This window comes from Podarcis cretensis (assembly GCF_951804945.1).
Source record: "Podarcis cretensis genome assembly, chromosome: 5".
Taxonomy (NCBI): domain Eukaryota; kingdom Metazoa; phylum Chordata; class Lepidosauria; order Squamata; family Lacertidae; genus Podarcis; species Podarcis cretensis.
Genome location: NC_137174.1, coordinates 102641160 through 102653795, shown reverse-complemented (window position 1 = coordinate 102653795; position 12636 = coordinate 102641160). Strand labels below are relative to the sequence as shown.

Below are 12636 nucleotides of genomic sequence, written 5' to 3'. Positions count from 1 at the left end.
GTGGTGTCACACTGTAGGAGCACAGCATGGCTCCCCAGTTAGGGCTTTCCTCCTCCTCCTGCTGCTGCTGCTGCTGCATTTTGTAGGTAAGTTGGGCTACTTGCTTCTTGCTCAACTTGCCTCTTCCTGGAGGAAACGTCTGTCCTGAGCTGTTACCCACCACAGCTAGACTGGGCGGCTCCCCATGGTGAAGAGTCCAGGCCCCCCAGGGGTGGGTGCTGGGTGGCAAGCATCAAGGCAGGGCCACCCCTCCCTCCATGCCCAGCCTAGCGGGTGCCAGAGACCAAACCCAGCAAGGAAATAATAACCTCCCCCTTGCCTGGCAGGGGGTGAGAGGGGCTGCACAAAAGGGGGCAGGAGTCGTGGCCAGCCATATATGTGCCCCCCTTCTGCTTTCCCCAGGGGCACAGGAAACTACCAGTGCAGACCACTGGGTCCAGCTAGCTCCATGTTGTCTTCACTGACTGGCAGCAATGGTGCCCCAAGATTTTAGGCAGGGGACTTTCCCAGCCGTCCCTGGAGATGCTGCCAGGGACTGAGCACAGAACCTTCTGCATACCAAGCAGGTGCTCTGCGCCACTGACCTCAGACCACCTCCCCAAGCAGAGAGGATGTTGCGCCTGATCCAGCAAGGAATGGGGCTCAAGTGGTGGAGACAGCTGTGGGCCAAATCCAGCCTCAGGTATGCCTGGCACAGCAGAAACAAAGGCAGGGGGGCAGAAGTCACTGCAGGATGATGGAGGTGGAGGGGGGCTCTGGGCCATGTGCTGTGGGGGAGGGACCTGGCACAGGGGCTGCTGGTCTTGGCAGGGCACCACAGAGTGTATTATGGGATGACCAGCCTCATAGAACCATCATGCTTGAGTCTGATGAATGCATGAAGGGGTTAATGCCATAGAGTCAGCTGTGAGGAGATTTCACCCCTCCCATATCCAAGAATCTCCTGAGGAGTCTGCTGATTCCCCAGAGAGGAGGAGCAGTGTTCTGCTTTCTACTTATTCAGCTCCAGCACCAAGTCAGTCAGTCAGTCCGTCCGTGTGTTGGAGAGAGAGAGAGACTGAGTGTTAGAGATCATGTGTAGAGATAAGGTTGCTGCTAAGAGCAGCTGCAGACACTCAGTGTAGCATTCATTTATGCTTAGACCTATTTAGCTCTGTATATAGTTTTGTATCATAGTTGTAGTTATAGAATAAAAGAAGATATTCTACAGAGCTGCTCTCTGAGTCGTGTATACACTGCCAGACTCGGCTATACTCTGCTGTGCGACGACTGTATTGTGGAAGTGAATCTGGTGCTCACAACTCTAAGCTGTGAGTCCACAGCACTTTGGTAAAAGGTGGTCTCTGGAACTGCCTAGCCCAGTCGGGGTTGAAGTGCATGAGTCCAGTTGGTGACACTGGCTCAAGGGCAATGCTGACAAGCTGCCCTGCCAGGCTTAGCTAGCTCACTCTCCGCACCTTGGCAGGAGCTACTCAAGCCTATTGTTGTGCCTCAGTCTACCTGAGAGGTTCAGTGGGTCAAGAGGTCTGAGCTGGCTGCTGCATCTCATTGGCTTCATGGGGGGCAGGGGCTGCCTACCACACAGGCTTGCGGGGGGGGGTCCTCAGTGATTTCCTGCCCCCCATGTTTCCTGCCCTTCCTCTTCCAGGCTGCTGCCTCCCTCCTATGTTGTGCCTGACCAGAGAGTGAGCTATTCCAGCCATGCCAACAAGGTGAATGGGGGCTGTTGTCACTCAGCCCTGCTTTGCCCCCGCCCTGCGTGAGGCTGCCTGGGACTCCTTTTGGCTGCCCCCACCCTGAGAGAAGGCACGCTGGGCAAACAGCGGGGGCAGGTGCTTTGGCAGGAGGTGGGAAGCGGGTTCAAGGTGGCCTTAAAGCTCAGGAGGGGACCACTGAGATGAAAAAGCGTCCCCGCCACAAGATGGAGGGAGAGAGGAGGGGTCCTGCACCCACTGGAAGCTGCCTGGGCATGAGCTCTGTTGTGCCACCGCTAGCCCCCCCCCAACAGGATGCATCACCTTTTCTTTCAGGAATCAACATCCTTTGTCACAAACATATTCAACGGGCACCTGGCCCCCGAGAATCTCTTCCCCTTCCCTTCAGGTAGGCAGCGGGAGCCCCCTCAGCCAGCGGGGGTCTCTGAGGGGTGGGGTGAGGGGTTTGATCCTCCTGCTGACCCACCAGCCTTTCTGCCCCTCCAGTTCTCTCCGCGGAGCAAGCGCAGTCCCTGCAGGCCATGGTGGATCCCTGCACCCGCTTCTTTGAGGTGAGTGAGGGTGAGGAGGCCTGAGGTTCCATTTTGCCAAGTTAAGCCAGCGTCCGTCTTTGGGTGCCCTGGGCAGCTGTGCGTAGCGAGATTGGGTGGGCATCTGAGAGGGCACATCTGGGCACTTGCCTTGGAGCCCTGGAGGGAAGCGTATAAAGCTGGAAGAACATTGCTCAGACATGCAAAATCCGGCAAAAGTATCATTTCTCACTTTTTCAGATTTCACTTTTGAAATTCTTTAAAAAACAAAACCTAATTCTTCCGTCTTGGGTGTTGAGTGATTTGCCCCTTAGATCCTTGACTCCAAATGTATCCACAGCTATTAACTTGGAAAGACCCTTCGGATCAGAAGACAACTCTCTCTCTTCCCCTTTTTCTTTTTGGCAAACCAGTCCTAGAAGGAGGCCTCTTGCTTTAGGCCAAATCTTCCCTGGAAGTCCCTGCCACAGGAAAGTGGCCTTAGGGGAGGGTCTGTGTCCTTTGTTCTTTTCAAACTGTGGGCAGGAAGTGAACGACCCAGCTGCCAACGAGGACCTGGAGAGCATCCAGGAGGAGACCCTGGCTGGCCTCAAGGACATGGGCTGCTTTGGCCTCCAGGTGCCCGAGGAGCTAGGGGGCATCGGGCTCACCAACACGCAGGTGAGGGGGACTGATGGGGGGGGTCCAGTGGGACTCTGGGGAGGAGGAGGAGGCAGAGAAGGGGCCAGAATTCCCAATTTGTGCAGCACCCGCCCATGCAGAGATGTGGGAGCATGTGTGGGTGGCACTGATGCTCCAGGTGTGATGGGCCAAGGGGAACTCATCTCCCTGGGGAGACCCCTCCTCCATCTTTGCCTTGTGGGGCTGGGTGAATCAATGGCTGCCTGCCCCGCGTGATGCCAACCTCAGAGCAATTCACCCCCCAGTATGCCCGCATGGTGGAGGTGGTCGGGATGCATGACCTCGGGGTGGGCATCGCCCTGGGTGCCCACCAGTCCATCGGCTTCAAGGGGATCCTGCTCTTTGGCACAAAAAGCCAGAAGGAGAAATACCTGCCCAAGTTGGCAACTGGTAAGACAACCCCCCCTCCCCGAAATGAGACCTGCCGGCGAGGGCAGCAGCGCCGTCGGATGCCCAAACCAGGCAGGGGACGCGGGCGGGAGCCGTCGGGTCTCCTTCCGCCGAGCAGCCGCAGGGGTGAGAGAGGCCAGCCTAGCCGTCGCTCAGAGGCCCGGGGACGGCGGCGCCCAACCTCGGAGGGGCGCTGGCTGCCTCTGAGAGTCCCGGGAGGCCGCCGGCCGGGGCGCCCCGTCGAATGAGCGGCTCGTCTCTCCCTGCGCCAGGCGAGGTTCACGCGGCCTTCTGCCTGACGGAGCCGTCGAGCGGGTCGGACGCCGCCTCCATCCAGACGACGGCGGAGCTCAGTCCCTGCGAGCGCTATTACACCCTCAATGGGGGCAAGATCTGGATCAGGTGAGGGACAGATCCGGATCAGGACCCCCCCCGGTGGCCCGGCGGGCTTTCCCGCGCCCTCGCTGACTCCTCCCGGTTCCAGCAACGGCGGCACCGCCGAGATCTTCACGGTCTTCGCCAAGACGCGCGTCAAGGACGTGACGACGGGCGAGGAGAAGGACAAGATCTCGGCCTTCATCGTCGAGAGGGCCTTCAAGGGCGTCACCAGGTGAGTCCCGCGGGGGGAGAGGAGCACAGGGACATGCCTGGACCACGAGGAGGGAATAGCCTCGGGACGCGGGCAGAGTGCGCCTCCCTCGCCCCTGGGTCGCCGCCACCGGCGCAGGAGCCTAAAGGGACGCGGCTGGTTGCGCCGTCGGCTGCGCGGGGACCGGGGGGAGCCGAAGGCGCCGCGCTGCCCTGCGCCTCCCAGTCCTGAGCCCCGCTCTCCCTCTCAGCGGCCCCCCGGAGCAGAAGATGGGCATCAAGTGCTCCAACACGGCCGAGGTGCACTTCGAGGGCGTGCAGGTGCCGGCGGAGAACCTGCTGGGCGGCCTGGGGCGCGGCTTCCAGGTGGCCATGCACATCCTCAACAACGGCCGCTTCGGGATGGCCTCGGCGCTGGCCGGCACCATGCGCGGCGTCCTCCGCAAGGCGGTGAGCGGGGCTGCCGTCGGGGGGCCGGAGCGAGGGAGGGAGCCGCCCGCGCCCGCGCTGAGGTCCGGCCCTGACCCGCCCGCAGGTGGAGCACGCGGCCAACCGGCGCCAGTTCGGGAGCGCCCTCAGCCACTTTGGCACCATCCAGGAGAAGCTGGCGCGCATGGCGATGCTGCTCTACGTGACCGAGGTGAGCGGGGAGGCGTCGGCCCGACGCCTGAGGGCAGGCTCTGGGCGGCGGGAAGAGGCGACTGCGCCTTGGGGGGATTCCTGGGAGCCCTTGCACCGCCGGGTGCCCAGCGGTACCTCTGCCCGCCCCCTCCAGGCCATGGCTTATGTACTGAGTGCCAACATGGACATGAAGGTGCCCGACTACCGCCTGGAGGCCGCCATCAGCAAGATCTTCGCCTCGGTGAGTGGATGGGGGGGGTCCACTGGTGGAGGAATGGGAGTGCGGAGGGAGAGGACCACCCCCGGGGGCACCACTATTCCAGTAGGGTGCCCTCATGGTGCCCCCCCCGGGATGCGCACCACGCCCCTGCCTGCTCTCCACCCCATAGCGGAGGATGCAGCTTCGCCACTGGGTGGGTTGGTGGGGGACCTGTCTCTCCAAGGAAGCCAGGCCGGCTCTCCCAAATCTCCATCCCTCAGCCCACCCCGTCTGCTAGGCAGAAACAGATTGGCCTCGCAGGGGGCAGGGCATGAGTTGGGGGGGCTGGGGGACCCTCTTGAGCGCTTGAGGAGGCACTCCTTGACTCTAAATTCCTGGCCTGTCCCCTTTGCTTGCCCCTTCCCTGGCCTGTTAGAAGTGCTGCATCCTCCTGACCCATTCCCTGCTGGCCTCCTGCTTCCGGCTCCAGAGGGGGCACCCGTCTGGCCAGCAAGGCCTTTGGGGTGGTGGCCCCAGATCAGCTGAGGCTGCCCTTGCTGCCTTGGGCTGTTTCTGTCCCCAGGAGGCAGCCTGGACAGTGACCGATGAAGCCATCCAGATCCTGGGTGGGATGGGCTACATGAAGGTCAGTGCTCCTGCCTGGGTTGCAGAGGGCGGGGTGGGGGGCTTGCAGGGGCGGCTCCTGTTGGCCCCAACCGGGCAAGAGCCTCAGGCCAGTGGAGGTGACATTGCTTCCTTTGGCCAGGAGACGGGAGTGGAGAAAGTCCTGCGAGACGTGAGGATCTTCCGCATCTTTGAGGGCACCAACGACATCCTCCGCCTCTTTGTGGCGCTGGGGGGCATGAAGGTGAGCCCCCCCCCCGGCCTTTGACCAGGGCTGCCCTCCCACTGGCTCTGCGCAGGAAGGCTGCCCTTCCTTCTGGCCCACCTGCCTTGACATCTCCTTGGCCTTCTCAGAATTCACTCAGCCTCTCCTTGGCTGCCACAAACATCAATCAAAGCCCTCAGGACCCACCACTAGATGGCACTTGGAGCACAAGAAGCTGCCTTCCTGGGGTCCATCTAGTTTAGCACTTCCTACACTGACTGGCGAGGGACGCAGGTGGCGTTGTGGGTTAAAGCCTCAGCGCCTAGGACTTGCCGATCGAAAGGTCGGCGGTTCGAATCCCTGCGGCGGGGTGCGCTCCCGCTGCTCGGTCCCAGCGCCTGCCAACCTAGCAGTTCGAAAGCACCTCCGGGTGCAAGTAGATAAATAGGGACCGCTTACCAGCGGGAAGGTAAACGGCGTTTCCGTGTGCGGCTCTGGCTCGCCAGAGCAGCGATGTCACGCTGGCCACGTGACCCGGAAGTGTCTCCGGACAGCGCTGGCCCCTGGCCTCTTAAGTGAGATGGGCGCACAACCCCAGAGTCTGTCAAGACTGGCCCGTATGGGCAGGGGTACCTTTACCTTTACCTTTACACTGACTGGCAGGGACGCGGGTGGCGCTGTGGGTTAAACCACAGAGCCTAGGACTTGCCAATCAGAAGGTCGGCGGTTTGAATCCCCGCAATGGGGTGAGCTCCCGTTGCTCGGTCCCTGCTCCTGCCAACCTAGCAGTTCGAAAGCACCTCAAAGTGCAAGTAGATCAATAGGTACTGCTCCGGAGGGAAGGTAAACGGTGTTACCGTGCGCTGCTCTGGTTCGCCAGAAGCAGCTTAGTCATGCTGGCCACATGACCCGGAAGCTGTACGCTGGCTCCCTCGGCCAGTAAAGTGAGATGAGAGCCGCAACCCCAGAGTCGGTCATGACTGGACCTAATGGTCAGGGGTCCCTTTACCTTACACTGACTGGCAGCAGTGGCTCCCCAGGATCCGAGGCAGGGGACACTCCTAACCATACCTGGAAATGCTGCCATGGCGGATGGAACCTGGGACTTTCTGAGTGCAAAGGGGGTGCTCTGCCCCCTGAGCCAGGGTCTTCTGCCTGCCTGCTGCTGGTGGCTCCCACCCTGTGGAGACTGGGAGAAAGCAGTCAGAGGCCCCCCAGGAGTGAACCAGGAGCCCAGGCAGATGTCCTGGACAGTTGTCCTTTTGCCAGCACCATATTCAGCCTGTTAGATGGCACACCAACCCCATGAGGTCAGCCACCATTAGTTTTGTTTTCTAGTGGAGTCTGAGAAGCCCAAAGGAGTTCAGGGCAGAGCTTTCTCCCTGAGTCAGGCCAGAATCTCTCTGGCAACCCTCCCTTGCTGGGCTGCCCCTTCTTCCATGGCTTGTCGGTGGGTCCTTTGTGGGCAGGAACCTTAGAGGAAGTTCCCCAGTTCATGGGCTGGAGCTGCCCTCTGCTCTGCTCCAGGTTGACCCAAGACTGTGGGGGAAACCGGAGGGGTGGGGTGGGGTGCCCCACTCCCATCTCTTTTGCAGAAACAGCCTTGGGGCTGAACCTCCGTTGAGCAGGGCGACTCTTTCTCCCCATAGCATGCTGGAGAGGAGCTGCAGCGCCTGCAGAAGTCCCTCTCCAATCCGGTGGGGAAGGTGGAAGCCCTCTGCAAGGAGATTGTCATGAGAGCCAAGCGGTGAGGAGCATGTCTGGGGCTATTTGGGGGGCTGTGAGCCCCCATCTCCAGCTTGGGGGCAGAAGTGGGTGCCTGGGGTGTTCCTCTGGTCTGAGGGGGAGTGGGTGAAACTGTGGTCTAAACCACAGAGCCTCTTGGGCTTGCCTATCGGAAGGTCGGTGGTTTGAATCCACACGACGGCATGAGCTCCTGTTGCTTAGTCCCAGCTCCTGCCAACCTAGCAGTTCAAAAGCATGAAGTGCAAGTAGATAAACAGACTGGAGCTTTTACCGTTTTTCACCCTCTGGTCTGATGCAACAGCCAGGAGTGACAGCCCACAGACTCCCTGGTTTGCTCTCCATCATCCTTCTGATTTCTATCTTGAATGTCCAACTGACAGTTCTGTTCCAAGTTCTGCACATCTCCTTTCCTGTCTCCTTCCACTGCAGGAAAGTTGGGCTTCCCAGTGGCCTTTCTCTGCAGGGCGATGTTCACCCAGGCCTGGAGGACTGCGCGACTCTGGTGAGACATCATGGTGGGATAAAAAGGGGTTTGGAGCACAGCTGTGATTGGATCCATGTGCTGGCAAGGAAGCAAACCTTGGAGATGTACAGAGCTATGTACACAAATAATCTTTGTGTGCAGACACTTGTTACATTGCCTGCAAAAACTGCTCCCCTCAAAAGCATCAAGCATTTGAGCCTATCCTGAGATGCTGTTGCAACTTTAGCTCCTCTTTCCATTGTGCCAGTGAAGAGGACACCCCAAGGCGGGTAAGCTTTTTGGCTCAATGGCCCACAGGATCTGGATCAGCCTCAAGGGCCAGATTTGACATGTGGTTGGGGCTGCCTTAAAGCTCTTTGCAAAAGCACTCTTTGGAGCAGCTTTGGGCACTTTCTCTAAGTGGACAGGGATGTGATGGTGATGGTGGGGGTCTGTGTGGCAGATAGCAGAACGAAGCCTGTAAGATACAAGCTGCTCTTCCTGCTTCTGCCCCTGATTGTTTAAGAAGGACAGCGCTGCTTCAGAGAGTGCTTTTGCAAAGGGTTTTAACTCCTGCCTATCAGCTGATGGGGACGTGGGTGGTGCTGTGGGTTAAACCACAGAGCCTAGGACTTGCCAATCAGAAGGTCGGCGGTTCAAATCCCCATGATGGGGTGAGCTCCCGTTGCTCGGTCCCTGCTCCTGCCAACCTAGCAGTTCGAAAGCACGTCAAAGTGCAAGTAGATAAATAGGTACCGCTCCGGCGGGAAGGTAAACGGCGTTTCCGTGCGCTGCTCTGGTTCGCCAGAAGCGGCTTAGTCCTGCTGGCCACATGACCCGGAAGCTGGACGCCGGCTCCCTCGGCTGATAAAGCGAGATGAGCGCCGCAACCCCAGAGTCGGTCACGACTGGATCTATCGGTCAGGGGTCCCTTTACCTTATCAGATGATGAGCAGAAATTGAATCCTGTTGCCTTGGCTGCGTGATCGTTTCCTGTCCTCACATCAGCTGATGTTCCCTGTGACATCAGCTGATGGGCAGGTAGGCCTGGCTTGAGAGAAATGTGGGTCAAATGAGACCCCTTAGCAGGATGAAGTGGGCCCATGGATTGAAGGTTCCCCACCCCTGCCCTACGTGGGTGTCTGCATGGGGTGTTCTTCCAGAGCGGGGTGCCAGAGCCCCCTCCACACCTGTTCCCAGGTGGTGCCTGGAAGGGCAAGCTCCTCTCACTCCAGAGGGTCCTGAAGTGCCGGCTGCCTGAGAGGTGGATGTTGTCCCCCCCCCTGGGGGGGGGCTGAGGCTCCTGACCCACAGGAGCATCACTTTCCAGCTGGTTCTTCCGCCTGGTCTTTCCGAGATGCCATCTCTGCGCCTGTAGGTACTGTAAATATGCAAAGAGCGGCTGATGGAGAAACAGGGTGTGGGAGGGGCCTGTAAAGGAAGAGCTGCTGGCCCCCATCACAACTATTTTCATGCTGGGGGGGCGGAGGGGTGTGGGCATGCCAGGCTAGCCCTGCCCTTTGCCCTTCCTCCGTCCAGGTCACCAAGGCCATTGACCTGTTTGGTGAAGCGGTTGAGAGTCTGCTGCTGAAATACGGAGCTGCAGTGGCAGGTACCCCCCCCTGTCCCCCAACAAAAAGCAGGCCCTGCTTTGCACCTTGAGCTCCTCCCCGGATCAGGAGCCATGGGGAGCAGGGCCGGACCAGGCAGGGGAGAGACCCCAGCCTGACTTTCTGAGGTGGGGCGTGGAGGCCTCTTGTCAGGCCCCACAACTTTCTGTGGGTGTTCTTGGGAAGGGCTGTTGGGGGGCCACACAGTGGGGCAGGTCCAGTGTCTGGTGTGTTATGGGTCGAGGGAGGGGGATAATCCAAGTCTGGATTTGCAAAAGCAAACTCATCTCCTTAGCCATTTCTGGAGGGAGAAGCAGAGGCCAGGCCAGCTGCCCCAAATCTTGCCTGACGCCTCCTCTCCCCCAATTCCTCCATCAGACCAGCAGTTCCACCTGAAGCGTGTGGCAGACTCTGCCATCGACATCTACGCCATGGCTGTGGCTATCTCCAGGTAGGGAGTCTGCCTTTGCAGGGCGAGAGCAAAGGGGCCCACGGTTTGCCCCCAGGCTCTGCAGGCTTAGGGGCCTGACCCCTGGGGGGGGGCCTGTGTCGGGCTCTGGGCTCCCCTCCTGTGGGCTCTGGGCTCCCCTCGCTCCCTCTTTCTTCCTGCAGGGCCAGCCGCTCTCTTTCGCTGAAGCAGCCGGCAGCGCAGCACGAGGAGCTCTTGTGCCGGACGTGGTGCCATGAGGCAAGGGGTGGGGTGGGAGGAGCCCCTTCCTCGGCTTGGGCTCAGCCCTGTCCTCCCTCTGGCCCCTCTCTCCCCTTGGCTCTGCCTTGGCCCCACGGAGGCTTCTCCCCCTGGCTGCCCCTCCCCCAGCCCCGTTTCCTGCCTGCCAGGTGATCCATTCTTCCTCCTCCTCCTCCTCCCAGTCCTCAGGCGGGAGCTGAGCCTTGCAGGATGTAACCAGGTGTGAAATGCTTCTCTCCTCAATTAGCCATAATTGCAGGGAGTTATGTGGGCCTCTCGCCAGAGCACCTGGCTGTGGCTCTTTGAAGCTTCCGCTGGCCTGGAGGAAGCCTCACTGCTGATGGGTCTCCCCCGGGGCCAAGAACAAGGTGGCTCACAGGGTGCCAGCCCCGTGCCAGCTCTTGCCCAGGCTGGGCAGCTGTGCCCTGGAAGGACCCCGAGCTTCCCTCCCTTGCCAGCTTTTCCCTGTGGGCCTGGCAATGCCCTGGGAGCCTGTAGCTGCTGCTGCTCTGTGTTGGGTGGCCGTGACCGGTCTCCCGCGTGGGTGGGTGACGCTCCTCCTGTGTCCCGCAGGCCTTCCAGCGCGTCCGCCAGGCTCTGCAGGAAGCCAGTTCACTGGCCTGGGAGGAGACCTTTGCCGGCATGAAGCTGATCTCCGATGCCCTGGTGAAGAATGGAGGTGTTGTGGCTGCTCACCCGCTCGGCTTCTGAGATCCTGGGGGGCTTTCTGTCAGGGACTGGAAGGAGCTTGGCATCTATTAAAGCTGATTTAGAGCCAGCTGCCTCCGTTTCTCTGCTGCTCTGGTGGTCTGCCCTGGTCTGGCACAGGCAGCTTCTGGTGCACCTAGCTCTGGGCTCTGGCTGGCTCCCCTCCTCTCCCGCTTTGGACAAGCACTCCTGACATCTTCAGCAGAGGCTGGATGGCCACCCGCCTGGGATGCTGCAGTTGAAATCCCTCCATTGCCGGGGGTTGGGCTGGATGACCCTCGGGGTCCCTTCAAACTCTACAGTTCTAGGATTCTAAGACGGCCACTCAGCCTCTGCTTCAAACCTCCAACGAAGGGCAGCCCAGAACTTTGGAGCGTTCTCCGCAGGGCGGCCTCATTGGCCCATCTTGTTTCAGTCGGCCTTTCTGGTGTTTATTGGCTGCGCCCGTTTTCATGCATCTGCTGTAAATCTTCTTTGCTGCCCTGAGAAGTGATGGGGACCCCTCTTGCCTCCCCCAGTTCCTCGCTCTAGGGCAGGGGATGACTTATTGGGAGTCAAGTGAGGCTGCACAGTGATCTTACTCTAGGGCTGCCATATTCTGGGGATCAAAAACTCAGACCCCCCCCCACAACTCCCTCGCTTCTGCCCCCTTCTTCCCTCCCCTCTCTTCCCTTTGCTGTCTTTGGCCTCCTGCTCAAGATGGGAGGCTGAGCGCCCCTGAGGTGGTCAGGCAAGGCCAGGCGACTGGGGAGACCGGCAAGGGGCCTGGCATGGCCCCCGCCAGGCCGCACCAGGCCACTCGATGCCTGCACCCTGTTCTGGGACACAGCGCATTAAAAAATAGTGAAAGAAGCAAAAAGAAAAAGAAAAAAGAAAAACCTCCAAAACCTGGACATTTAATCCAAAATGCAAAAATCTTCCCAGATGGGGGTGCTGCCCTCCCAAAACTGGACTTGTCCGGGAAATCCCTGATGTATGCCCCCCCTGTCTTACTTAAGGGGATCCTCTTCAGCCCCTGAGGTCTCCAAATGTCACATTCCTCCTAAAGGGTCTGAGGAACAGGAGGCCTCATCCTGCCTGGTGCTCTTGCAGAGTGTCCTGGACCCCAAGGAGCGAGGAGCAGATTTGCCTGTTGAACCACAAGCCAGGAGGGCTCTTCAGGCGGGGGGGGGGGCTTTGATGCCATGAGGCGTTTGGCATCAGCGTTTGGCATGACCTGTGGCTCCTCTGTCCTTTGCCTGCCCCTTGGACAGTTGCACAGGCCTGTCCTGGAATGTGCAGCCGGAAGGAGATTCCCCTTCGGCAGCCGAGCGGAAGGAAGACAGCTGCCCGGGGCGGGGGGCGGGGGCGGGGGGGCGTTTGCCACACACAGTCAAGGGAAAACTTCCACTGCAAGACAAGAAGGTAAAGCATCTTGGGTCTGGTACTTGCCAGCACCACAAAAGCCTTCATCCAAGGCACAGAACAATATTGGTCACCTTGGCTTTTACGTAGGATGACAAATGCCCACAAACCACAAAGGACGTCCGGTCCCATCTCACCTGAGGTTGAGCCACCGGCTCCCTTGCAAGCGTTTCGAAGGGACCTGATGGGCTTGAAGAGCAGCATGAAAAGTTCCCCCCACAAAAGGACACATTTATCTACAGTTTGCACATGCTGCTGCATTATTACTCATTTTTTTGTTTATTAAGTTTCTATACTGCCTTCACCCGAGGATCACAGGGCGATTTACAGTACCGGTATATCTGTAATTTGATGTCTTAATGTATTATATATTTTGATGTTAGCCAGCCTGAGCCTGGTTCTGGATGGGGAGGGTGGGTGGTGGTTGTTGTTGTTGTTATTATTATTATTATTATTATTATTAT

At 59.3% G+C, this 12636-nt stretch overlaps 1 protein-coding gene across 7 annotated transcripts; it reads left to right on the top strand.

Annotated features, from left to right (window-relative positions):
• Positions 1 to 10838, top strand: LOC307216988 (very long-chain specific acyl-CoA dehydrogenase, mitochondrial-like). Of its 7 annotated transcripts, none has more exons than XM_079977934.1 (19): positions 570 to 682; positions 1649 to 1712; positions 2031 to 2103; positions 2202 to 2266; positions 2771 to 2905; positions 3172 to 3316; positions 3589 to 3718; positions 3801 to 3926; positions 4156 to 4354; positions 4440 to 4544; positions 4680 to 4766; positions 5308 to 5370; positions 5494 to 5592; positions 7203 to 7300; positions 7729 to 7801; positions 9302 to 9374; positions 9751 to 9823; positions 9985 to 10060; positions 10634 to 10838. In XM_079977934.1, exons 1-19 carry the CDS (start codon positions 612 to 614, stop codon positions 10769 to 10771), a joined length of 1893 nt encoding a protein of 630 aa, XP_079834060.1. In that variant the 5' UTR covers positions 570 to 611; the 3' UTR covers positions 10772 to 10838. The 7 variants fall into 7 exon arrangements, 5 of the variants coding, with proteins under 5 accessions (XP_079834063.1, XP_079834060.1, XP_079834059.1 ...); XM_079977933.1 differs by having other exon boundaries at positions 5491 to 5592; XM_079977935.1 differs by having other exon boundaries at positions 597 to 682; positions 2716 to 2905; positions 5491 to 5592.
• The last annotated feature ends 1798 nt before the right edge of the window (positions 10839 to 12636 follow it).